Source organism: Tyto alba, unplaced genomic scaffold, assembly GCF_018691265.1.
Source record: "Tyto alba isolate M040663 unplaced genomic scaffold, T.alba_DEE_v4.0 Super-Scaffold_26, whole genome shotgun sequence".
NCBI classification, from domain to species: Eukaryota; Metazoa; Chordata; class Aves; order Strigiformes; family Tytonidae; genus Tyto; species Tyto alba.
The window spans coordinates 13,064,421-13,091,845 of NW_024881300.1; the positions used below are offsets into that span (position 1 = coordinate 13,064,421).

The 27,425-nt window shown below is 43.6% G+C and overlaps 1 protein-coding gene across 1 annotated transcript in view; it reads right to left on the bottom strand.

Moving 5' to 3' along the window:
• LOC104357758 (WT1 interacting protein) overlaps nucleotides 1-27,425 on the bottom strand; it is an 86,044-nt gene that overhangs the window by 5,949 nt on the left and 52,670 nt on the right. The window contains exons 3-7 of the mRNA XM_032987178.2: nucleotides 20,193-20,260; nucleotides 6,537-6,599; nucleotides 4,097-4,227; nucleotides 2,964-3,015; nucleotides 1,018-1,086 (exon numbers count right to left, since the gene is read on the bottom strand). Coding sequence (XP_032843069.2) covers nucleotides 1,018-1,086; nucleotides 2,964-3,015; nucleotides 4,097-4,227; nucleotides 6,537-6,599; nucleotides 20,193-20,260 — 383 coding nt within the window. The remainder of the gene's footprint in view (nucleotides 1-1,017; nucleotides 1,087-2,963; nucleotides 3,016-4,096; nucleotides 4,228-6,536; nucleotides 6,600-20,192; nucleotides 20,261-27,425) is intronic.

The following is a 27,425-nucleotide window of genomic DNA, read 5'->3' on the forward strand; positions in this document are numbered from 1 at the left end:
GAGAAGAAGGAGGAGGTAAGTACAGCTCTCCAAAATGCTGTGATTTCCTGTGCCAAAGACTCTTTAAAAATTAATAGAAAAGGATGGAGTATCAGATATCTGTCAGGAGGGAGCTGAGTGGAGGGGGTCTTCCTTACATATACATTTCAAGATGCCCTGAATTTTATTATTTTCTCCCTCAGTTGGCAGTCTCTTTGTAAAACCTTTTTGTGCAGAAGTGCATGGAAGATAGTATTGCTGCATTTTTGCCTCTTGTGCTAAAATAATTAGGTAGCACAGTCAGGATCTGTGTGGATATTTTCATATCAGACTGCAAAACCTACAGCAAAGGGGAAGTTTTGGGTTGATCCTAAATTAAAGAGTTTGTCTTCCTCCTCATGCTCATGGATGCAGAGCTAGGACTGAACTCAGCTCTCCTCTCTGAAGCAAGAGCACTAATCCCACAACTTGATCTGTCCCAATCAATGTTTAAATGTTCTGCACAAAAAGAAACTACTCCCCAAAAAGTGACAAAGTCAGTGGTATCCCTGTCTCTTTACTAGAAAAGAATCAATACTCATTCAGCATGGAAAAAACACAGATCCCCTAGAAAAGCCTTCCACTATAGGAGTGAGGGTCCTTCCCTGCACAGGCAATGTGAATTCAAGTCTCCTCAGATCACAGCCACACAATCTCTACCCAGAGATCAGGAAAAAGAGAACCTGCACCTACTGTTTGTTTTCTCCCCATCTCAAAGTATTGAGAAAATTCAACGTAACCAACCAAACCCAGCTTCTGAAGTTAATATACTAGAGAAAAAAAATAATTTGGTACTGGAGATAGCAGCACCACTTGCAGCCCAGCTAGCACTTACCCCTTGCCTCCCCTCCAGGAGCCATGAGGCAGAGGCCGACCTGCCCAAGCGTGCAAGAGCCAGTAAGTGCACCCTGGGGTGGGAGTCAGGTACCTACCAAGAGGCTGCTAGTTATCAGCAAAGCCTTGCTGTGGGGCAGGCTGGCAGCAGTGCCTGATGCTTACCTCGCAGTGATAACACTCCACATGGTAGTCTTTGTCCATTGATACCACCCGAATGGTCTCCTCGGAGCCCTGTGGGGGAAGCAGAGAGAAGGTAAGAGAGAGCTTGTACGTAAGTGGTGTTTTCTCAATTTTCTTTCAGTGCCCAACCTATTGCTTCTGAGAGCTGTTTCTCTGGGGGATCCCCTCTTCCTCCACAGAGCAGAGCTCTATGACCACTGGGGGTCTTGTTCCCTGGTGCACAGCACTGCACTGCTGGTTTTGGTGTTTAGCAGCAGCATGGGTGCCTGACATGTCTAAGCTGCAGAGGTCATTTGGGATGCGTAGCCAAAACTTCATCCTCAAGGGACAAATTAGTCTTGAAATCAAATAATTTTTCAAGGGCACCCAGGATCTGAATGAATTACCAGCCAAAAACTATGTCCTGCTGATTGGGTAACTTTTCCTGATAGACATCCTGGCCCAAGTTTTCCAGAAATTGTATTCCTCTCAAATCATCTGCTGCACAGCTATTTTTTGCACATGTACTGTATGTACCCCGTAGGGATTTACATACCAGTCCAGCAGGTAATTATGTGCACAGGCCAAAACCTCAGTGTGAGGGTGGATGCAGTGGAGTTGTGTAATTCCCAGCTGAGCCTCGGGCCGTGCAGAGCAGCCCATACCCTTCTTGTCACCTCACAAACTCTTTCTCTGATCCGCAAGACAGAGCTCATTAAATTTGCTGCCTTGCATTGTTTCCAGTTCCAGGTGTGGTTAGAGCATCAGATATGACGAAGACTATGTCTCAGAGAAGCAGTGGGCAAGTTGGTACCTGCACTGCTAGACTTGAACTAACCTAAGAAACCTCCACGGGAAAGAACATGGAGTCTATCCTGCTAGCCATTAGATGAGTCAGCAGTAGGACTGCCTTTTCTCTTTCTTTCTTGCTTTCTGTCTGTCTTTCATTTAAAAAGTCATTTTCTAAGACAAATCCAGTGAAATTTACATAGGGGTTTTCTCCTTACATCTCATCACCAGGAAAAGCAGTTCTGGCTCAGCCTTTATAAGGTTTTTAATTATGTGAGACCTGGCCATTTAACATAAATAATAATGATAAATGAGAGTAATGTGCAGAGTGATGGAGGTGGGCATGCTGAGAGGCTCTAGCCACAGGCCTTACTGGGCCACAGCAGCTTATCAGATGCAAGCTCTGGCTCTATAACCATGACAAGAGGAAAAGGGAGGAAGGCACCGAGGTCCTTGCTTATAAATAAGCTGGTCAGTGACCTCAGCAAGGGGAACTCAGAGGGTCCTGCACCCACCAGAGTATGAGGGTGCACTACTGTGGGCAGGCAGAAAAGGGATGTCTTAATGAAGAAATCTTACCACGGTAACTATACTGCCAGAATAGGCTGAGGTTGCAAGCAGGTCATTCACCCAGCTTCCATTTCAGCCAATGTTTCTACTGGGTTTTCCACCCCTTTAAGCACTTGCATTGCAGTGCCACCCCAGGACAGACTGCATGGCCTTTTCACAGGGTCAGGGAAACCCTCAGAAGTCTTTTGAAGTTTGGACATCTTAACAGATCCACATCAGAAATGCAAACATAGCAGACCAGGAAAATTGCTACTTGAGCTAATGGGAGATTCTAAAAATAAACAGGGCTTTGCTGCTTGGGTTGTTCTTGGAGCCCCAGTCAGAGCTTTCAATTAAAAGAGATTTATAACAGCATAATTAAGACCTGGAAAGCACCCTAAAGATACAAAGAACTATGTTGCACAAGTAGTATGACTACTACAACCTCTGGGAATGTTTGGTAGTGACATTACTGCTGAACTGTATTTAAATTAGTATCTGACATAGCATAGATTCTGGAAGAGGGAAGAAAAACATATAATGTGTTTTTAGAAAGCATTCATATACCAACAACTGTTTTCTCTAAAGAGTCAGTGCATGTTAACATGTACCTGTGCTGGTAGGATCGGCTGGTTACAGGAAGCGCATTTTGGTGCAAAAACCCTAGGGTGCAAGAAGAAAGTGTTCAAATCACATTTAAGGCTTCTTCAAAAAGTAGAACCAAGGGCGCTATTCTAACCATGCTTTGTTTTTATCAAAATGTAGATCCACTGAATTTGAAACACCTCTACCTGTTTGATGATATTCAGGAAAAAGGAGATTTGGAAGAGGCTGATCTATCCTAAGCTTTCTTGCTTAGATCTTCCTGACCTCTAGGCACAGTGAATGCATGCCTCTTCCCACATCTGCCCTTTCTCTTATCTTCCTTTACTCCTAAAGCCATTCAAATTCTTCCAGAGTCTCACTACTTTGACTGCGAAGCAGCTCCCGCCTTGGAGCCTGTCACTAGCTGATGTCAGGAAGATATAACCATGCTAAATGGTGGTGGCTAGGATCTACTTAACCCAAATATATCAACTGTTCTTATTATCCACAGCTGCATTTTGACAATCACTAGGCCAACATTCACTCTGTCCTTGTAACACAGTCAACTTGGTACCAACAGAGTTGAGTTCAGCGTCACTTGCTCTTGATACATAAGCTGAGTTATTGATTGACTAGAGCTAAGAGCATTCATGTTGCCTTTGAGCAGCAGAAGAAAAGAATCCAAAAGCAATCACTCCATGAAACTTTTTGTCAGGTGAGGCTACAATCATTGTAACACTAGCTGCTAATTTACGTGTCTACTGTCCAGTCTAGGTTAACCTAATACAGTCGCCAGTGTTATGCATTACCAGAACTTTGACTCTTAGAAACAGCCAGCAGAACGTACCATTACTTGCAGAATTAGCCTGATACAATTAGTATTGAAAGTTCTGAAAGTAGAGAAACAGTCAACAGAGAAGTACATCCTCTGACACAATTGATTTTCAACCTCACCTGGCCACTGTATGCCACACTGAGCCCATGAAGTGACCTTTAATAGAACTTTAAGATACTTTACAAGTGCAGCATGTGAGCACAGCACTTGAGGGACATCTAAGCAAATAGGAATGACACTTTTTATCTACTACAAGGCTTATAACTGTATCAGTAATCTCACTACTGTAAATTTTCCAAGCATGCAATCGATTTGCATACTTACGTATGGTAGTCTTTGACACAGTAAATGTTGTTCTCCACATCTACAGTGAAAGGGACTCCATCCAAACACTCATTACACACCACGCAGCGGAAGCAGCCAGGATGGTATGATTTTCCAAGGGCCTGTAAGATCTTAAGAGGCAAACAGCAAAATAAGTGGATGCATGATTACATGAGATTCCCCCCCCATATACTACTGTATCTGATTCTTAATGATGACAGTAAGAAAAGCACTTCAGGATGAAATTACCACTCTGCAGATCTGTCAGCAAGGGGCCTTTTAAAACAATCCACTTGCTTATTTCAGTGGGTTTCAGTAGGCTCCCAATAAAGAGAAAGAACTGTGAAAATCAGGCTAACGCCCATCAGTCTTAGCTCGGCAGGGCCAATCCTGCCAACAGAAATTAAAAACAGCTTCGGAGACCATTTCTTGGAAAATCTGTTGCAGCCAAATACAAGTTACTGGGAAACAGAGTTAATTCACAAAACTTAACAGGCTGTAACAGAATCCAAACCAGTCATTACTCAAAAAGTAAAATAACAAAACAAGCAAATACATAGGTGTCCTTTTATTAATTAAAGATCCTAATCCAACCACTCAGTCATAGGGGCCAATCAGCTTCTGCTAAAATTGCATCTGTATCCACATGTTTGGATACAGGTTTTTACAAGGAAATGACTGATGCAGTCTCACCAAACACTACTACAGAAGAGATCCCGTCCCTTCGGGGTGCCCTTGTGTGTAACGCTCAGTGTGGCGCTGGGACACCAAGGAGGATGCACCAAGCCCTTGAACAAGCCTCTGGGAAGAGTGAGACATGGTATCATCTTCAGGCAACTTTCAACAGGTTATAGCACTGATTGTACATAGGCAGAAGAAATACCTTTGGAAGGTAATTTCAAAAAGTATCTGCTAGCAGCAGTGCTCAGCTTGGAGCTGCTAATAAGCTGGAGATGAAAAATCTCCACAGGCCAAGTTCTCATGGTCCTGTAGATGATTCCATGAATAAAGATCAAATCAACAGGAAATAAGTGGAGCATAGGAAAAATGCACACAGTCAATTTAATGTAACCATTTTCCTCCCTCCTCTAATGAAGCCCTATAGGTCTCCATTCGGCAAGTGGCATCACACTCCAGCTGGTTTGCAAGCCTTTTCCTAGCCAGAAACAACTCATCTGTGTGTGTGTGTTGCTACCTAGGCAGCTACGTAAGGCACGCTGTTAGCCTGGTGTGGTTGTGCAGCCACCCCCTTGCACAGAGCAACTCTTAACTGCACTTCCAGCCCTGACCAGCTTCAGCTGTGCCCAGGCCTGCGGTTGCTCCCTGCTCCTTGGCTGCAGGCGGGCAGCACCGCTGCGCAGGCACAGCTGCTGGATGTGCTGCTCCCAGGGAGGAACACCAAGGAATTAGCCAAGTAAGGCTGTTTAATTCCTGGAGCTCCCGGAGCTGTTTCCTTTTGTCAGAGCACACTTGCTGATGGGAGAAAGACAGACAAGCACCTGCCAAGCTTCCAGCTACTGAGCTCCACCAACAAGATATTATGGACTCTTGCCTGGTATTCTTCAATTAAGGGCCAGCTCAAAGCATGCAAGTCAGGATACCCCTCCCCCTCCCAGCATGACACAACTCTAGAAATTTGCTCTTGGGCTAAAACGAACAATATCCTTGTCCAACCAGTGGCGCCAGGCTATGAGCCAGAATCCTCATTAATGAAGTCTCCATTCCAGCTTCTACTGAAGCTCCGTGTTTGCAACGCAATAGCTACTTCTATTAATTACACCGAGGTTCATACACATTTTAAAGCAAGAGGAAAATAGATATACTGTGTGATCCACACTTCTTCAATGTGCAAGCCATGTCATTTTGTTTTGGAATTTCTGCTTAGGAGGGACAGACTAAATTCTTCCTACTTTCACCCAGTGAAATGATGCCAGCAGTATCTGGCTCAACCCATAGCCCTTTGATTTTTAATTATAAAAGTAACCCTGACTACTGACCCCCTACAAACCCCAGCGGCAATAATGCATTTTTACTGATGTGAAGCAAGTGGCAGAAGGTAAATAAAGCAAGTCACAGAGCAGGCAACAAAACTCAGGACTATTGATAATGTCCTCCTCTCTAGCCCAGATTCCATCCACTTAACAGAGCTCTTACTATTCTACTGTCTTACAGAGCACAGGCCGTTTGCCATTATTTTTTTTTTTTTAAACTGGCACATGGAAGAATAACTGCCTCTCATCATCTCAGGTAGAAAAGAAGCTTAATAATAACAGAGCATGAAGATACTTTTGTTTATTTACTGCCTTAGTTTCAAAAATTACCTTGACAGCAGTGAAGACTGTGATTGTCTGACTACGAAAAAAGTCCAATGCCTCACAGTGCACTACTCAAAGTACGTTAAAAGCAAGCTACCCCGCAGTTAAGAATTTAGGTCTCTTACCATTTCCATTATGAGGTGTCCACAAACAAAGCACTTGTCCGCTGTTTGCTGAAAACCTGAATACTGTTCAAATGACAGAAAAGAAAGGATTATTAGTAGCCCCTCCTCTAGCTGCAGAAATACCTTTTATGCGAATGCTGCACTATTTCCCAGCCTGTGCTGTGTATGATAGCAAACTATACAACAGATTTAGGAGACAGTGACTAGGAAGCCTTCGTTCTGCTCTTAGAGTGTGCCCAGATACCAGCTTGTCCTTACCATCTACTGCAAGACTTCCATTAAGATTTCCAGTGTAACAATATTTTTTTAGGTTTTATTTTTATTTTCAAAGCCTCTTTGGCAAGTTTGCATTTGGTGTACTGGAATTATCTTGAATTCACTCTTTTGGTGGTTGCTGTTGGGGAAGTAAACAACATAGGACTTACCTCCCAACTCCTGCTCAAATTAGTGACCAGATGCTTACTGACCTCAGATTTTAGACCTAATGTGCTACATGCAGGCTAGAAAAATGAAGACGGGCCCAAGAAAGATTTCACTTCCTTGTGGATACCACGCTTTTTATCCAGGGAAGAATCTAAAAGTCCAGTCATAGAACCCTGGGCTCCGTATGCAATGTGGGCAACAGTAGGATACCTCAAAAGATGATACAAACCCCGACCATCGGCCCATGCTCTGGCTGGCGGTGGGAAAGGGGAAGGCTGGGCAGGCCTGGCAGCAGAGCCCTCTCTGGTTTGGTGCCTGGGGCACGGCAGCTGGAGATACTTTGCCCACTTGGGACCAAAGCTCTGTGTTCCCTACCTGAGTGCGTTTGACCTTAACTTTGCACTTGTGTCCCCAAAGCAGATCCTGTTTCAGATGTCAAAGTTTGTCTTTAGCCCTGTGTTTAGAGGTATACAAAATATCAAGGTTATCAGGCCAGACGACTGACCTACCAAACTACTACCCTACAGGCAAGAGGCATCTGCCTGAAGAACTCTAGCCATGTAATTTTGAAACTACTATTTGCAGTGGCTGAACTTTGCCCTCACCCACTGCAGTCCCATATAAGCGAAATGCTGCAAGTGCACTCTTTCCTGCCAGAGGGAAGGGGTGCCCAGTTATTTGTATTGTATTGCACAGTGATGCTTATTTCAGCAATTCAGATTGTTGCAAAGCTCACCTGAAATGTACTTTAGTTGCACAAGATAAAAGACAGGGAGTGGGGAGGATGAGTGTAAACTGGACTCTTCTCCCAGCACACAGGTTAATTGGCTCAGATATCTAATGCGTCCTCAGAGGCTCAGCCCAGCAGAGCTCATGGCTTGCTCCACTCCCCCCTTGATTTAGTGGGGATTAACTGTCCCCTCACTTCAAAAGCCAGGGGTTCCCAGCCTAGAGCTGCCATATGTTTTCCTTTTTATTGCTGTGAGGGGATTACATGTTATTTCAGATCAATAGGTTGGAGACAAAATTATTGTTGCTATGCAACAAAGTGATTATGAAGGAAAAGGTCTTGCAGACACACTGATAGGCCCAAAGTGTCAGTAAATGATTGTATGGTAGCTGACAGCTCCAAATTCACTACACACTAAGGAACACAGCTCATGCAATCTTAAGGAACTCTGAAACTCCATCAAAAGAGACAAGGGTGTTGAGGAACAAATACAGAGGTAGGCAATCCTAGCTGACTGTTTCTGCAAGATAGTGGGGTTTTTCTTTTTTTTTACTCATGCAGAAAAAAGGCCTCACTGCTGGGGATGCTTCTTGACTGCACTGCATCTGAGTAACCATCCAGCTAGACTATTTCCTAAGGTTGTGAACTCAAGGGTTACTGCAAACAGGTGGGTAGGTCCTAGTGGCACAGACAGCAGAGGATTAACAATAGTACAAAAACCCAGCTAATTCTAAAATCCTGTTGGAACAATTTACCAGTACCATCTGGCTGTCATTTGATAAGGAATGCAAAGCAACATCTACCCAGCTATTAAGAGGGAACATTATTCCCCAAGAACAGATTGGCATAGTGGTCAGATTAATGTCATTTATTGCTAACTAGATTGTCATAAGTTACACTGTTTGTCAGAAAGAAAGGTTTTGCTGACACACAATCACTCTTTATGTGATTTACCCTACTAAATTAAAATCATGATTACTTTTTAACAAGAGAATTGTTATTTGTCCAACACATCCAGAACCGTATTCTCCAATTAAGAAGACTTTGCAAAACGGCAGTGATAAAATACTGGGCTTGGGGAACTGTCCTTTACCACTACACGCTTCTCTCTGCTGATCACAGTATCGATCCCATACTGAAGACATGATTGAGCAAGATCAGGGTTTTGGATTCAGCTCTACTTGTGTTTTAAATCTATTTGAACTGGAAAGGAATAATAGCCTTGGATCACAGCAGCACTGTTTTTTCTACATGATGGTAGTGCTGGGGACACTGCTGTTTAAAGGAAAACAACAAATTATTTTCTCTACATTTTTGTTGATCACCTGTCAACTCTTGCTTTGCAATGTTCTTAATTTGGAGAGTTCAAACAGGGCTGTTGTGCTAAGTTTTCAATTTTAAAAGCAGAGCTTACAAAGTCTTAAAATCCTAATTAAAATTGGCAACCTCTGTCTTTGAAGCACTTTATTAACCTTCACAAATCTTGTGTGTGCAGTAAGAGAGAAGTTATGACTTGCTCCAGACTGCACACACAGCAGAATGGCCTCTTTATTATCTCTCAGCACACCCAAGAGCCTCTCCGATGGTGGGTTCCCAGGGTGCCTGGGTGGAAGGAACACTGGTCCCCCAAAGCTTGTGAACTAGGTAACTGCAAGAGAAAAGGAGGTTATGCTCAACTGACTTGAAGCTTCTTTTAATATTGACATGGGTGGAAGGAGAGAAAAGAGCTTTTGCATGCACACCAGCCCTCCCTCACAATCTGGAGATGTGAAAAACACATTGAGATGAAACAGGCTGATAGACAAGACCCCAGTGGAGAAGCCAAATCATAGCTATGTTTCCTGCACACATGGTATTTTATACATACAATTTCATTCAGGATGTAAGTGGTACTGGGCTCAATTCTAGTCTTACTCTATAAGGGTTTCATATATGCCAGTTTGGTTTTTTTTTTTGTTTGTTTGGTTTGTTTTTTTTTTTTTTTACATAAAATTATTTTGTTGGCAGACCAGTAAGACGATGTAAATACAGACCAATCTCAAATGAAACAGACAGTCTACAGACAGTCTGTACCGAGGACAAGTGCGTGCAATTTTGAACTTTCCCCAATGTTCATTATAGGTGCTCATTAAACATATATAAAAACACTGAAAGAAGTAGTTATAAAAAGAACAGCTCAGGATTTCAAAGCTGAAAATGAAGTGTTACCCTTTAGTCTCACTTCTGTGACTTAGAAATAAGATTCTAGTTACCAGGATGCAAAGAAAACAAGTGCATGTTGAAGAGCCGGCATATTACTTTTCTTGATTCCTTAGTTTGGTCCCAACTCTTTTCTCCCATATTTACCTTGTTCTTGACTTCTCTCCCAGGATAACAAAATCTCACTTTATGTGCATGAATCAAAACTTTGAAATCAAGCTCCCCAATGACACTTCTATAAAGTAAGTCTATAAAATAAGACTATGGGAAACTAAATAAACCTTGAGAAATATGTTAATTATGTTAGAATAGAAGAGTAAAAATAAAGTAGAAGACTTGGCTGGCTGAACTATTCTTTTGTTTGCTGTCCAACATACTTTGATTATTAAACAGGCAAAAAAAAAAATCTCTAATGATTCTGTCCAAGGGTCTTTGTTTCAACGTAAGAGGAAAACAAGTCCCCTTCTGTCCTGAATATTTAGGCCTGTTAGTGTCCTCCTGTGATAATCTTGGGGTTTATAACTCTTCTGTCTAATGTGCATTATATCCAAAAGAAATTAACAATGAATTTTGAGCATATAATGAACAATTTTGCATGGAGGATAATCCCACCAAGTACTATGAGAAACCATTTCTCCTGTCTGCCCTCAGTCCTGTAACCAATCTTGGTTGTCTACCCAGGGTCTTTTAAAGTTCGATGTTCTCATGATTTTCAGAAGCAAAAACATTCAGAAAATAGCATGACTGGAAAAGGCTCCAGGACCCAAAGTTTCTACCTTAGGCAATGTCAGATCCTTGAAAAGACACGTTGCTTCTCCTTCGCATGCCTAACCGTGCCCAAGGAGAGGCTGATGCACTTCCCTGCTGTTATGCACTCAACGAAACAAAACCCTCCTCCTGGAAACAGGCCCTGGAATCTCATTCAGGCCCATTTTCTTCTTTGATGAGGATGTTCAAAACCTGCTAAAGGTTTGTGCGAGCAGATCCAGTGGGTTACATTTCAGTAGGTGTGGCAGTTGCTGCCTCGGTAATGGTATGAAGCTGTAAAAACTACAATTCACCGTTACAGCACTGCAGTCACCGAATGTGATTCCTCAGCCTAGACTCGAGATTCCTACTCTTTTATGCTTTAAGGGCTTTTGAGAGGGATGATCAGGAGTTTTTGCCAAAATGCTTCAGGCATTTAATTCTGGAGACTAATTTCTGAATTGGGTGCTATGCTAATAATGTATTCCAACCCCAGGCTGCCTGTAATCCCTCACAGACTCTCTTCTCCTTGGTTTCCCATTAGCAGAGCATCTGTCTTCTCACTGCTTTATTGTTTGCTCTCTGCGTGGGACCCTCAGTACACTGGACACAACAATGCAAGAAATTCATGGGATCACATTAAGAGAGGGAGAAAATATCAAATTTGTTTTCATGCAGATGGGGTTTTGTTGTTGTTAGGTTTTTTCCACACATATTTAAATGCAGTGATTAAACTGAACCGAACAAAGTGAGGCCTTCTCAGGCTCAAAGATACAGGAGCCCCATGGCAGGTGGCAGAGATTAAACTCAAGGAAAATAGTCCAGAACTTTATCTCGCTGAAACCATTTCACATATCCTGTTGCTTTACCCTGTCTTGCTGCCAGTGAGGAAACACTACTGCAGCAGCTTACCTTCTTGCTTCTGCATTTCTACTCTGTCATGTTACAAGGACATGTGCAGGGCAAGGAGGGACTTCACATTCTGCACAGAGGTAAAGTTGGTCTGGCTATGCACAAAACTCTGCCAAAAATTAGGACTTCAGCTGCTAGCTAATTTTGCCTTAGCAGTCAGGCATTTTATAGCCACTGAGAATGAAACAGCCATTTACTTCCTAGAGAGATAGGGACCCACATGTGAACACTCACCAAGGCTACATTCTGTCTGATTAATTAAGAGCCAATAAGGATTTTCTTACCTAGATCTTCCTTAAACAAACTCCTGTGGAAGCTTTCCACAGTGACAATGATCAAGAAAAAAGCCCAAAGCAACAACTTTAATTCTGCATCATATCACACGGCTCAAAAATCTATTAACCTGATTCACATTGTACAGCACTTCATATTGCACAGTGTTATACTCCTGCTGTGGGTTATTTATTATCACTGCTACCGTCTATTATGTACACTGCAAAAGAAACTGTCTACATTAGAATATATCTTTCTGGAAAAAAATAATCTGGTTATTATTCAAAACAGTTGTTGAAAGATTTCAATGCAAAACATAACAGCATCTAATACCAATGTTTACTACAGATGTAGAAACACACCACTTTCTCACATGCCTTTTTTTGTCCTAACTCTCCCATAGAAAAAAATTAATGCTGTCTGCTTACAAGTGTTTGGCAGGAGTTATACATAATTAAAAAGAGCTCTAGTTCTTTAAAGTGCACTTCAGTTATTGTAATTTACTTTTCAATGTAATATTAAGAAAAATGGGATAATCTGACTTTTTGGATCACCATCTCAAGAGGAAATAGGGGAGTGACTATCTGGCATGAAACCAGCTGGGCTTTGTAACACAATCTCCAAAACATTCCATTAGCAAATGTAAAGTATAGGATCGTTGCAAAAGCTAGATCATAGTGATACACCTCAGAAAAAAAACACCTTTGTCTTTCCTCGTCTATTTTGTCATGGCCCAGAGAGTGATTCCTGTGACCCACTTCACAATCTGTAACCCAGTTCAGGAAATGCTGAGCATCTTTTTACTGAATACAGACTTTACCCACACACTGACATTTCATCACATTATGTTTATCTACATTATCACCTGGGTCTAGGTACTGCCTGTATACTGCTCTTTTATAAACATGAGAGATTTTTCTGGACTCCAGTTGGACTCCTGTTTCAAAACACTGATTTTCTTCAATTACCAGATCTGCAGTTTGCCATGCCATGCAGTGTTTGCAGTATTCATCCTTAGTTTCTCAGCCTTGGTGCCAACATTTTTATATGGGCCCTAGTTTTAAAAATTTGTCCTCTGGGATGAATTCCTGGGAGAAAATCCAGACCTCCCTGAAGTCAATGGGACTTCTGCCACCAGCTTCAACAGACTTGTAATTTCTTGATATGGGATACAGCACTACAGAATTGTGTTGCAATGAAAGGTAAACCCAAACTGCCAGCTCTACACACTCTTCATGCTGATGCACATTCAAGTCCAAAGTGCCAATCAATTTGACTATCCCTAGATATTCTGAAATTTGAATTTTAAGCCTATCTGTAGGTTTGGTGCAACACTTCAATTCCAAATACCCCAATTAATCATCATTATTGTCAAGTCCATTTAATAATAAAACCAAGACCACTGGCATACTACAAACTTAGGAAAAACTAAGGAAGGTAAGTATTCAAAATATTTTGCCAGGGAGGGGCTGGAGCAAAACACACACAAGTAACAACATGAACATCGCTCCCTCATGCGCCGATTACAGTAACATGCTATGATCTGTTTGCCTTTGTTTTCAGTGACAGTATTTGGGAGCACATCAACGCTCGGCATTCATGATGCCTCTGGAACTTTAAAACATCTCCTGTCCTAGCCTAGAGCCGTCAGCACCTTGAAAATGCTCACAGACTTCCTTACAGTTCTGTACATCACGAATATTACAGCAAATCCCCTTCCAAGCTTTGATGCCATCATTCTGTTAAACATATCAATAAACACCCATGTCTGTCTGTCCTCTGACTGGAGTATGCGTTTTAATAGCAAGTCTCCTAAATATATCCTCGCAGTTATCTAGAACTGCATTTGGTCTGTGATTCCCATTAGATATGAAATGGACACAAGCTGCAACTTTAATCATTCACCTCTTTAACCGAGTCTATTTTTTTCTGAGAGACTTGCTTAGCTGCAATGGGCTTTCTGACTAATTCACCAGTCCCAATGCTCACCTCCCAAGGGGGATCTCCAAACATTTATCCTCACTGAGATGGAAAATCAAACCTCTGACTCCAGCTGACACCAGCTTCCATTACATTAAATAAGAACTATCTTCCTAGGGCCCCAGCAAGTGGGATGGGCCATTTCCCACACTACCAGGCTTGGAAAACAGCATGCACACAAACTAAGAAGAATAGCCTCATTAGTATTAACATTTACATTGCAGTCATGCCCTGGGGCCCAAATTAGGGTAAGGGTCTTGTTGTGTTTGGTGCTTCAGGAGGTGAAGGTGCAAACCCTGCTCTCATGAACTGCCAATCACCCATCTAGTCCACCACTGATGTCCTATCCCTTTCCTCCATGAAAGGCTGATCATTTCCATTTGTCTTGAACACTCTGATTCTTCCACACTTTTAAATTCATTGAGAGCTTTACTGTAGTAGATACAAGACAAAGCCCTATATGATCTCTGTAGCCAACTTCTGTGCTGTAGTGGCCAGCTGTAGCAAGGAGAGTGCCCTGAGCAGTTACCAGTCGCTGGTGTAGAGGAGAAAAGGATCAGAAACCCCAGCAGACTGGATGGAGAGGAGAAAGAAGACTTGAGAAGCAGCCTGCAGGGTTTCAAGGCACATCTCTGTTGGGGCTGTGGCCTGCTTGCCCTCCCTCTGCCACAGCCTCAGCCCTTGCCTGTCCCTAGCAGGAAGAACAAGGCCAGGGCAGGGACTGCAGAGGCACCAGCACACAACTGTCACAGGGGCTGGCCACCCTCCGGGCTGGGAAGGGCACAAAGGGACACCCAAAAGCCTCCAGGAGGCTTGCAATGCACTAAGACTCTCTTTATGGCTGGCATGTGCAATACGAAGCTTTTAGAGCCCTTTTCTCTGAGGATTTATGGGCAAAGTGACAGATCTACCTCCAGCCTTACTCACTGAAGTGGATGAACAGCTTTAGATGAAACCTTCAACATCTAATGACAGTAAAGTCAGCCGGAGGCAAAAACCTGGCGTGAATAAGTTCAGGCTAAATGATGAAATTTGGCAAAGTTGTAAGACAGTGAAAGAGATAATCTTAAAAGGGGAAGTTTTGGATGACCTTAATGCTATGCATTGCAGCTCATGGTATCTGTAATAGGTTAATTCCAGAGCATCTGAGTGTCTTCCAGTAGTGCATTAAGCAACGTAAGTAACATCTGTCACGAGGTTCATTTTCCCTCTCATCTTCTCCCTGGAGGAAAATTCTCTCATTTCTTAACCTCTACTGGACCCCCACTCAACAATGTTCATTACCTCAAGAGAAAAAGGAAAAGCCTATCAAAAAATAAAAATAAAAATAAAATTAAAAAAAAAAAAGAGAGATAATAGATCTAAGATTCAGGCTGCTTTGGTGACACTTTAAAAATCTTTTTTGCCAAGAAAAACAGTAATTTCTTTTAAATGTCTTTACAAGATATTTAAGCATTGAAAAGGGAAGACAGATGAAAATTATTGAGCTATTTTTCCTTCACCCATGATTATGCAGCGATTTATCAACAAAATGGAACAAGAACATCTGACTGGGATTATTTATTATACAGTAAGGCATTTATTTTTTGCTCACTTCACCAGGAACAGTGTCCCTGTTATGGCTAGTTAGCCATCTGTGTCCTAAGAGCTTTCAGGGAAGGATTAAACTGTCATTTGTTTTATTTCCTTTCATGAAATAACTATCCTAACAGGGCTGAGGCAAGACTTGGATATTGCTGGACTTGCTGCCTTAAGGTGGCATGAAAAAGAGTAACTGGAAAACAGTGAAAAGTTCACGGGTTTGGTTTTGTTGCTTTTATTCCTTACACTGAGTAACATGCAGTATCACTACTGAAGTGCTCTACTTAAAATTGCATAATTAGGCAATCTCTACGCCATGCTTTGGCAGAGGTGGAATTATCTGTGGATTTTTAAATTGTTTTTAAAAATCTGATTCATTCACTACATTTAGTGAATATGGCTTGGGTTTAAGCACTGAGAGAATTTGCAACTACTCAGGGCTGGAAGCAGGAGACTGACAAAAATAGAGAAAGAAGGGAAAGGTATGCCATGTATCCCAGGCAGTAAGGGTTTACCAGCCCTCACCCATGGGTTCACAATCCCACACACAGAAGGCTGGCACCGTTCACCGAGGATGACTGTGGCATGTGACATCCCTTTCCCATCTACAACTCCAAAAGTGGGTCTAAAAAGTTCTAGCACTTCTTCCCTGGAAAGACTGAGCAAAATAAGCTGCCTGATTCAGGAAAAGATAATCTCTGCCCGCAGTAAGAGCAAACATGTGGGAAAACTATTTGCTAGAAGAATGTACCTTGCGGCTATTGCCAAAGGTTTTGATGGGTGTATCTGTGCTTTGGATAGCTTTATGGCTGCACAGTGGAAATTGCTCATAATGAATAACATCTACATTTCTCTAACACCTTTTGTCCAGAACTCAAAAGCACTTTTCAAAGAAACATCCAGATTTTGAATGCTTGATGCTAGCAGCCCCTCATGTCACACTTCTATGGACCAAGTTTTCTTGAAACAACTTGGTAGCCAAAGCTCTCTGGCACTCGGTATGCTTTAAGTGACAACTGAGCTCTCTTAAAAAATGTGACCCACACAGCATTTCACTGCTGAAGTGCAACTGCCTCTGGAGTGGAAGAGACACCCCCCAGAGTGGCTGGCACCAGTGCCGTGCCGAACCTCCGAAGGGACAGTTTAGGAGGGCAAGCCCTGCTCTTACAACAGGTGCCAGACATGTACAAGGAACAGATAATGGCTCTTCTCAAGGTCTGGGCTTCAAGGACCATACATAATACTGCAGTGAATCTCATGGATCGCCTTTAATAAAGAGCTGATCTGTCTTGAGTGAGTGGGAGTTAAAGAACCAGGTACTGTGTATGAACCATCAACTACAGCTCTGGAGATGCTGCTCCAGCAGGAGCCATTCTGACACAGAAAACAGCAGTATTGCAGGAGAATTAAAATACATCTATAGTATGTTCAGTATTTCTAACAGTTGCAACAAGAAGAAACCCATAAGTAATATCCACTCTTCCCTAAAATTTCCTACATTGACTGTTTCACAGCAAGAACCAGTTCAGCTCTTCTGCCCATCATTGTTCACGTGCCATTTACTGCAGTCCCAAAGTAGGACTTACTGCAGTCCCCATCTCTTGTCAGGACTGGCCCGCAGGACATCTCCAGTATGATGCCTGGGATGACAGGGAAGAAGCACCTACAGAAAATTAATGGGATACACAGAGGTAGCCGTGGGGATGGAGAGAGCTCTGCAAGGACTACAGCCCTCAGCTCTGCCCTGTGCTTCCTGTTGAGGGTGGGAAGGGGATAGGCTCTCCTCCAGGCAGCAGGGAGGCTCCAGCTCACTGCCACCCCTGCTACCCATCTACATTATGTTTGCAAGTCAACTGCTTCCCATCAGCATGCTTCTTGCCGGGAGGGCAAATGAGGGGCTCACACAGCACACTGCTGCTTTGGTGGGATGGTGAGCAATGAAACATCCATTCCTCACATCTGTCCCCAGGAATCCATGGGAAGACCATCCTGCTGCTGCAAGCCTCACCATGTACACACAGGCCCCTCTAGTTGTTACTACGTGGATTTCACCAGTGACCCCAGCGTGACACTACCTCCTACCCAAATTTACTGAAGCTGCTCTGCTTTCTAATTCCTCTTATGTTTGTGTCATACTTGAAATAAGCTGGTTACAAGCTGCAGGGTTGCAACTCCACAGAGCCATGACCAGGCTCCCATACTTACAGAAGCATCTCCTGATCAGTTCCCAGTCAAATAAAAACCAAGGAGGAGCAGGGACACCGAGAGAAGACAGTATTTTCTTAGCAGGAATACAATTATAGCATAGGTAGACTGCCTCCATTTACCTCCCACATTAAAAAAATATTTTTCTTATACTCTTATTTAAGAATGAGACCAGAATGTAACCCATTCTGCTTCTGACTGCATTTACTGGCCAGAAAGATGCTGCAATGAGCTCAGAGACAAATGTCCCAGTGCAAGAATGGTCAAAGATCGGAGCATGTACTCACATGGCTGCTATAGGACAGGGCAGGGGCTTGCAGAGGGACAACTCCACAGACTGTTATAATGTATAGTATCTCCTATAGCTCTGCTGGTGCTCTCTCCTTGGCCTGAAAAGCTTGCACGGTAGTGGTCAGAGGACAGGGTACAAGATTCACCTAACTCACCCTCAAACAACTTTTTTTAACACAATATCCCCTCTTCGCCGATCTTCAACTTCCCGCACATCCCACTACCATACTGTCAGCAGGGAATCCGTAAGATTCCCTTATGCTGCACTAAGATTTGGAGTTATAGTAGAGACTGAAATTCTCAGTTATACAGAAAAAGCATATGCCTGTCTGCAGTGGACTGGAAACAACTCTTTTTAGAGAGGACTGGGGTTTCCAAGTGGTTAGGAGCAAGACCTGGGATTATGAAGTAGTTAAAATAGTTTCCTTTTCAATTGCTACTTTTCAACCTTTTTCTTAGACTTTGAGAAAAGCTTTGAGCTTTCTCTGCCCACAGAACTCTAAAATAGGCAAAACTGTTTTATTTTATTAGGGAAACAATACAATTCCTAGTATTCTTACTATGATGTTTGCTCAGGGGAAGCTGAGAGAAGATGAAATCACCTTCTGAGAAGGAGCTGGCTTAACACAGGCAGAAATGTCAGAATTTTATTTATTTTGCTGACTTACACAGCAGTGAGTTCCCTGGTTTGCTTCTCTCTCATCCCTCTGTGCTAACGGGAATCTGCTAAGACACACTTGTGGGACCGTTGGGGCTTTTAAACCTGTGCCTTTAATGTCCCAACAGTTCCCTAACTTGTGGAAGGTTTATTCCTACCAGGTCCTTAACCTCAGTTTTCTTGTGAAAAATCACTGCAAGTATCTCCCTTCAGAAGCCTACTACAGAACATATCTTAAGAACTGATGGGGTTTTCCCCCCACCCTTGAAACTGAATGTTATTCAAAAGACTGTGATTTTTAGATTTAAAATTCTCATGTTTAGGCTGAAATTACAAGCTAATAACAACAATCATGTCATTAGGTCTGGATGAAAGGTTTTGATGATGGCAAAAGTACATTCCAACACAGTTCAAAATAAAAATCTCAAAGGTCTGAGTCCCTCCATCTCACACTCCACTTGTCTTCCTGCTCCCTGTGTTTCTGCAGAAACACATGAAAGAGGGTGGAAAAAAGCAAGGGAGAAAAAATAGTTTTCTCTCCAAAATGCAAGCAAAACAGTAACACATTTCAATTATAACAAGAAACTTACTTTCTGCACAAAATATAATTTGCTCTTTTCAACAGGCTCCAGCTGTGGTAGGCTGAGAGTAAAGGTGTAACACATGAAGGTAAATATGGCTTATATTTTAGGAATTTCCATTATTTTTATGGATTGCATTGATGAGAAATATATTTATGCACTCTGAACTGCCAGTAACATTTTTGTTGTGGGATACACTTTGAATAATTCCTTTGCAAAAAGCATGGCCATATATTCCTTAGAAATGGAAAGTTGTTCTGCAAGACCCAGGCTGCTAAATGAATGGTATTTCAATAAATAAAGGTGGTATAAATTCAACATACTGATTCTCCAATTCGTCATCCTCTAAACTAAAATATATCATTCCTCTCCAATTTCATTTCCCAGCCATACCATCCTCTTAATCTTGATTATAAATGGTCTGTCATTTATCAAATCATCCTCTGTACTGCACAATCCTCACCCTTAATTGCACAAATATTTTATTTTTGGAACAACATAGATCAGCAACAAGCTTCATTTTTCTTTTCATGACTCAGTCTCTATTAAAGTAAAGCGTTTATAAAAGCTCTGGGCGCATGGAGAGAAAATTAGTTGCTCCTCCGTGGCTAGCAGTTTTTAGCTAATCACAATGCAGCTTCACATCATTCTGAGCAGAGCAGTGATTAAAACTGCGCCCGCAACAAAGCAACATTGTACACAGCAATGACGTGCTCCAGTCGAAAATGTCTCCCCTCTTGTTATGATTGGTATTCCCCAGATGTTTGACTTTGAGCTCTAGCTTGGCAGCCGAGGCTTTGTGGCTGTAATTCAAGTCCCAAGCTTGAGCAGCTCCAGTGTTTATTCTCATAATTTACACTTTGTGATGGCTTATGGACAGTTATGTACTTGGTTTCATAGCCACCACTTCAAACCAAGGGCCTGATTCTGCCTTTATGGAGTTAGTGGTAAATGCTTCCCAATTACAGCACTGGCAGGAGGGCCCAGATGACTAAACTATCTCTCAAAGCAAACAAGCCAATATAAAAGAACAACTTGGTTTAAACACAATAAAAAATGCTTAAAATCTTACTTACTAGGAAGTCTTCTTCACAGTACACCTTGCCATTGACATTGTAGAATGCTTTTCCTCGTAGTCGTCTCCCTGTTAAAACACAGCACTGTCAGAATTTTGTGCTCTGTCCCCAAACCCAATTGCTCAGGAGGCAAAGCCAGAAGCACACGTGGCTGCGCCGGTCTGCACAGCCAGTTCCTGGCCCTGCTCCTCCCCAGAGGGTCCATCCAGAGACACAGTGAGGGTTACGCTCTTGGCTCCATCCTGCCTTAACAGACTCCTTATCAACTAAATGTCACTTCTAAGTGCAGGTTATGGAACCCAGCTGATACTGCTTCCTGGAAAATTTGAAATCTAAACCCAGAAATAATTATTCTGAGGGGAAAGGCACATTTGTAAATTGAGACAATTTTCTTAGCAGGTGAAATCACAGCAGGCATACATCCACTGCAATCAACATCAGCGGCATGTTTGTCTCCGAAGGACCAAAGAAAGGATACTGAATATGGATGTTCCTGTCACCTTTAAAAATATTGATACATTAATCAATGCCACAGCAGCTACACCCACAGCTCCCTGTGATATGAAAGCAGTACAAGGCACATGTGACAGAGTGAAGAGCAGAAAAATCACACTGAAAAGAGATTTCATTTTCAAGTTTGAACATTTGCCATTTCATTAGCACTGGCAGAACTGTATTGATACAGCCTGTGACCATCGTTAACTGATGGTTCCCTTTACAGCTAAGAAGTGCACAACAGACTCCAGAGAGTCCCCACAAAAAAGATTAAAATCAGGAATTAAAAATCCACTAAGCCCAACCAGTTTTTAGATACAGCCGATCAGATTTGTCTTACACCAGAGCTGCCCTATTGAAAGCAATGCCATTTTATCAGTGTAAAACCAGAGAGAGAGAAGGGAAACTGCACTCATCCTGACTCATCCTATTTCCACTCTGTGCCAGGGTCCCACTGGCCAAAGCTCCCCAACATCCGCACGCCCTCACAAGCCATTTGCAGCCTTGGCAAGCAGATGGCACAGTGCCTACTACGGGCTGCGTACCAGCCGCCATTAGCAGCGACACAAGGCAAGGAAGAGGGCAAGAGGCTCTGTATTTACAGGACAACAGATGACCCCTCCCAGGTCACTGCCAAAGCTTTTACTCCACCGAGTAAGTCTGGCTGTCTCCTACTGAGGCAGAGTAGCTCCACCATAAAAACCATTGATCTTTGTGGAGGGTTTGACACTGAGGGCCAGCGTGCTGAGCCAGCTGGCCAAGCACAGAGGGGCAGGAGTGCTCTCCACGGTTTCCATAAACAATGTTGAGGAAAACATGATTAATTTTCAGTGCTTGAAAGTGCCTTTTACACACTGCCACTGTGATCTGGTCCTGGGAAACAGAGTGTGGCACAAAGAAGTTGGGATCTGGGCTGATGCTTTTGGGAAATCACATGTTGCATGTGGTTGTCTGGCGGTTTTACTGTCGTGGCTGAGGGAAATGCTTCTTTTGTGTGCACATTCTTGGGCTGTCGATCTCATGGGCTGCTGTCTCCATACTGCTGGTAGGTGGAGTCAGCTCTTGTTTGTCTTTCCAGCTGCCTGGTAGCTCTGGTGGGGACCAGGAGCCTGGTGGCATGGGCAGTGCACCGAGACTGTCCCAGCTCCTCTGAGACTCTTAGGTAAAATTGGTCCATCCTACATGTCACCCAAAGAAGGCACAGGGCCTCTCTCAACTGCTGCAGGAGCAACCACCTCTAGATCCTCCCTCCTGTTTATCAAAGCTGCTTTTAAACATCTCCAGTGAAAGGTAAAGGAAAGGTAAATGGAAGGGAGGGAAGAAAAGCAAAGAGGTCAGAATGGCTTTTTAAAGGACGTGTTGGCTCTGCTAGATCCAGCCTTGATGAGCAAACTTGTCTTTAGATGGTGGAAATTAAGTGTCTGCACCCAGATTGGGGACTTGCCTTGGACATGCTGATGCGGCACTTCTACCCTGCTCACACGCACCTCTGGTGTGGCGCCAGGGCGTTTGTTTCAGGTGAAGAAGTGCTGGCCATCACCCTCACCACATATCCATTATGGTTAGAAGCAGCAGAGATAATGAGGGACAAATCCTGAACTCTGTTGCTGGAAAGATCTCTGCAGGAAAAGAACACCCTAAGTTGGGGAGGCATCAGCATCTCCCGAGGCACTGTAGAAGGTGCAAGAGGACCTGTACACCTCACTTTGTATCCCAGTGTGCAGAGCCTGACAGTGCTCAGATTGACAGAAACACCTCTAATTCTGTTCCTGTTATTCCCTTAGCACAGCATCACCAACAGAAGCCAGTGGGGTCAGAGCCCTCCCAACTGGGAAGAAGCGGGAAGCCTATAACCCAAGGCAAACCAGGCAGAACCAATGTTTTGGACTGGTTCTCAAAGACACTTATGCTATCAGATGCATTTGGTAGCTGGTTGCCCTGCAACATGAAACAACCTCATCTCACCCCAGTGCAACAAAACTGTGAGCCTCCATACCAGCCATCACACCACTTCTGAGCCCCTGCTCACTCCCCGCTGCTCTGCGAGCCCCCGTGCCCACCAAAGGCAGACTGCTGGCCTCCTCTTCCATCCAGCTGATGTGATAGAAACTCTTACACAGCACTCACAGATCAACACCTTTCAAAACTGAGGAAAAATACCATTATCCCCATTTTACAGCTTAAAAAAACCCAAGCCATCTATTAGGGAACCGACTTGCCTAAACTCATAAAGCAGGCAAGCAGCTTGCTCACATGATAATTACTATTATTAGCAATAATTAATAAGATTGACAGGTCTTTTACCATAGCAGAATTTTATTCAAGGGTCATACAATAATTATCTCATAAACAAGAAACAGCAAGTTATCACACAAATAGCCGTGGCTGCACTATACTGGCTTCTACGTCCTGTGTTTCAGAAATAAAGGCAAAAACATACGCTTCGTTTGCCCTCCAGAAGCATTTGCCAAATGACAGCATTGAACACCATCAAACACCAAACTCTGAGTGCCTGGGCACCATGTGAAAACTGCCATCAAGAGGAAAGTGCTGGTGGTCAGGGAGACCCAAAGCTGAGGGAGCAGCAGCGCGGGGACCCCCAGCCACAGGGCAGCCGTGCCGCAGGGCGGGCACAGCACCTCCAGGTTAGGGTACCTGCCCCCAGCTCCAGGTACTGGACAAGGTGGTTTCACCTCTCAAGGTCCCGGTGTAACTCAGGAGCCTGCACAGCACCAGCCTGTTCTGTGTAGCTGTAACCTGTAACTGTCAATCAGGCAGAGACAACAAGTTAAAAAAAAACCAAACTGTGTTGTTTTTTTTTTTTTTTTGAGCCAACTGAGTCAAGCGCCTGGCCAGCTAGACGAGGTAACACCATCCTGCCCACTGGTACACAGAACCTGTCGCTTGGCTTTCCTTTGGATGACTGAGTATAGCCAAACCCAGGTTACTATTTGCTTTCATAATACTGAAACAAAAAGTCAAGAGTTTCTGACAAAACTTGATGCAACTTGCTGATAGCTCATTATAATAATAATGGGCAGGTATAATGAGCAGCCTAGCACAGAGTTCACAAGTACGGGGTTTCACAAACGCTGTGCTGCTTTCCTCCTCCTCCTGGATGCCCCCTTGGCACACCTGCCCTGTCAGACCAGTTTTCAACAGTGGTGAGGAAGAGGCTCCGGTTCACACCCGACCGAAGGGCAGCAGGCTGGCCAGGAGCACATGGGGGGACCTTGGGACGGGGTAGACACTGTGCAGACACCCAACACCAGCTTTTACAGGGAAGCCCTTTTTGCCCTGAGTGCGGCTCTTCAGCCTTGTCTTACTGTAAAAAACAGCTTAGGCACTCACAGCGACAACAAATGCTTGTTTCAAGTAACTTCTACATTTCTTGACTGACACCCACACATTTGAGGGGTAGCAAGTGCCAAAATAAAGGGGTTCCACCACCTCACATGAGAGGCAGAGACTTCACAAATGCTCCAGCAAAGAGTGCAAAGATTCATGTAGAAAAACTAGTAGTTAATAAAATGCAAGCTAGAAATTACTCTGTCCCAAGGAACGATCACAACTGTTGTTTGCAACCAATATGAAAAACATCCAAAAAAATGCAGGCTTTTGGAACTTTTTTTAAAAAAAATACATAAAATCAGAATCAGCTCTAGGTTTTTAACGTCAGTTTTCACATCTAACCAGTTTATGAGTCTCCAGTATTGAAATGTGTCTAGCAATTACTTCCTGCACAATTTTTATCTCCTGTGTGTTGCAAACTGAAAGGAAGGAATGGGAGAGCTGTTGCTTTAGCAAAGGACTCAACTCAAAGCTTCAGCTTGCAAAAGGAAAAATGACCCACAGTTGACACAGGCTGTCCTCAACTATTCTCTCCAGTCTCCACAACACTTTGCTGGGTGGTGAAAACATAGCAGCTGGGAAGCCAAGACAGGGTAAAACTTTTTCCAGCACTGTTTCAAAAGCTGCTCCAGGCCCTCGTGGAACAAAATGTGAATCAGATTGGGTTTTACGGTCTTGAAGAGGTGCTCTGAAAGAGCACTGAAAACGTCCTGCCCTGACCCGACTAGCTCAGAAAGCATCTTCAAAGCCCGCCCTGCAGCTGCTGGCGGTGGGGTATTTGCCTATAGGGAGGTGAGTTTATCAAGTTGCAGCCTTCAGTGGTAGATCTCCAGCCTCACATGGAATGATGCAACCACATCGGGGGCTAATACCCCCCCTCGCCTTTGTAAGACAAGAGATAACAATGTCTCACTGTCACAGCATGGTTATTAGACCTAATTACTGTTTGCAGCATGCTTTGAAGTTGAGAAGTGCCAAGCATTATTATAATATTTTAAGTACTCTGATGATTAAAAACACACAACTGTTGGGTAATAATCATGATTTACTAGTATTGTAGTGTAAGCAAGTTCATGTGAGAAGCCTTCATTGTCTCAGTGCCTGACACTTCTTTAAAAACAAACAGCTCCCCTCTGACATAATGGGAATTCTGCAGCCCCAGCCTTGCCTCCCAGATAACTCCTGGTGCGTCCCAGAGACTACCAGCACACTGAAAAAAAATACACCAGCATACCTCCATGCCATCATGATCTCTCTCATGATCTAAGTGCCTCTTCTTCTAACTTCACACAGGAAAGTTTCAGCATTAGAGGGAACAAAGTGCAAGATGACTAATACTGTCCTTGTTATTTGTAATGTTACAGCTGTGTGGAACAAGAGGGTTGTATTTTAGTCAGAAATTGTAATTAAAACCTTCCCATATGGAGTACAATTGAAGATTTCAGGTGTAGGTATCGCTGCTGAAGATAAGAAATTCATTAAAGCAAAGCTAATTAAAAGCCTGAACAGCCCAAGCTATCTATCGCCACACAATATTATTCAAGTACCTGCCATTCCTGTTGGCTGGGGATGTGCCTGGGTAGGTCTGACCACACACAAGCACAAACTTCATCTCTGCTGCTGCTTCTCCCACGGGGGCACAGCCCCCCCGAGACCCCCGTGCAGGCTGTGACTGCCCTGCCATGGCACGAGGGGCTTGCCTGAGCCCCTGGCACAGCTATGCTGCTCCTGCTGGTAAAGCGGCACCCACCGGCTCCTGGCTGGTCTCACAGGAGCAACACAACAGCAGCTCTTTCTGGAGGAAAAAACCCGTATCACGTAGCTTCTCTCACTGAGATTTCTTCCCCTTTCTTCTTATTTTAGGAATTGTCAGTTCTAAGGTTGAACAGGACACTCTGTGAGAATCTCTGCTTGCTGGAAGCTTTGGTCCACGACCCTCACAGCTTTCTGAGCATGGCTGCCCCTGGCTCTTCATGCCTGTCTGACTGAAGAACTGTGCATATCTGTTTTAGTTAGCAATGTTAAACATGGACGTAATTGTCTGCTAACTACTTCAGACACCATCTCTGCAGCGACTGATGTGACACCAGCATCATTACCGGTCCATGCTAGCACTGAAAGTAACTGTCTTGCAAAGCATTCAGGTTAAAGCAACATGTAAACATACACACAGGATTAATACACAACAACGTTCGCTCAAATATTTCCCAGCTACTGTAATAGGGAAGGTAAATTCCCATGTATTGCCCTGAAGTCCTGTACAAGTGAAACCACACACGAGATGGCTTGGGCCGAGCAAATGTATCTCCATGCTTGCTGCCTGCCTGTGGCCAGTCTCCATCGCTGTTCAGTGGAAACGTAAATTTTACCAGGCCAAACCTGGAAATTTTGTTTTGTAAAAGCCCCTGGCACAGGTCTGGGTCTGCTCTGTTTCAAAGCCGGTCTCTGGTGACCATCCACGGGCTGCCCACACTCCCAAATGCAGACAGCATCCAAAGGCACTTTTACAGCCCACGGGCCACCACCCACAGGCTGTGAGGGGGCCCATCGCTGAGCCCGTGCAGGGGCACTCAGTGCCCAAGTGACCCCCTGTATGGGCTGTGGACACCATCACGACAGCACAGGCTGCCGTGACAGGGACCACCATCCAGAGCCTTAAACTGGACTCTGGCACAGACGCTGCAGCTTTTCTCGCTGTGTGAGGTAAGACCTGCCCTCTGCAGCACACCTGTGTGCTCCCCAAGCACAAGTTTTAATGACTGAGAAACCAGGACCAAAACAATTCAAAAGCTGAAGGGTGAATGAAACATCCAGAATCCAGTCTGTTCTCTGCAACACCCCAGGTTGGACAACTACTATTTCTGAAAAGTGGAAGCTAAACTTTAAGTTGCCAAATGATTCCAGGAACTGAAACTACAAGAGAAATACCAAGTTTTAAAAACATGGAATAAATAACTGAAAATACTAAGTAGTGACAACCCACCTCTGCTACCTCCTCTACCCAGTCATCTCAAGACAAAACTGATACAGAACTTCACCCAGGAGATGTGTTTTTCTTCACTTGGTAGAAAATGCCTGCCTGTCCAGGAATTAAAAGATGCAGCAAAAGAAAACAAAAGCTTCCAACGCGCTTTCTTTATTTGTTACAATTTCTCTTTTCCTCACATGTGAGTTTGGGCCTGCAGTTCTCCATCCATCCCTCCCTCTGGCTTACGACTGCGTATCTGCACAGACATTTTCTTTACACAGGGTTTCTGTCACTCCACCCACTTGAGAACAGGGAGCACCGAGGCTGCTAAAGCCCCTGAATAACTGCTGATTAAATTTTTCTCCTCCGTCTCCTACCGGGGACAAGGCCACCAAGCAACATGAGCACAACCTCTCCAT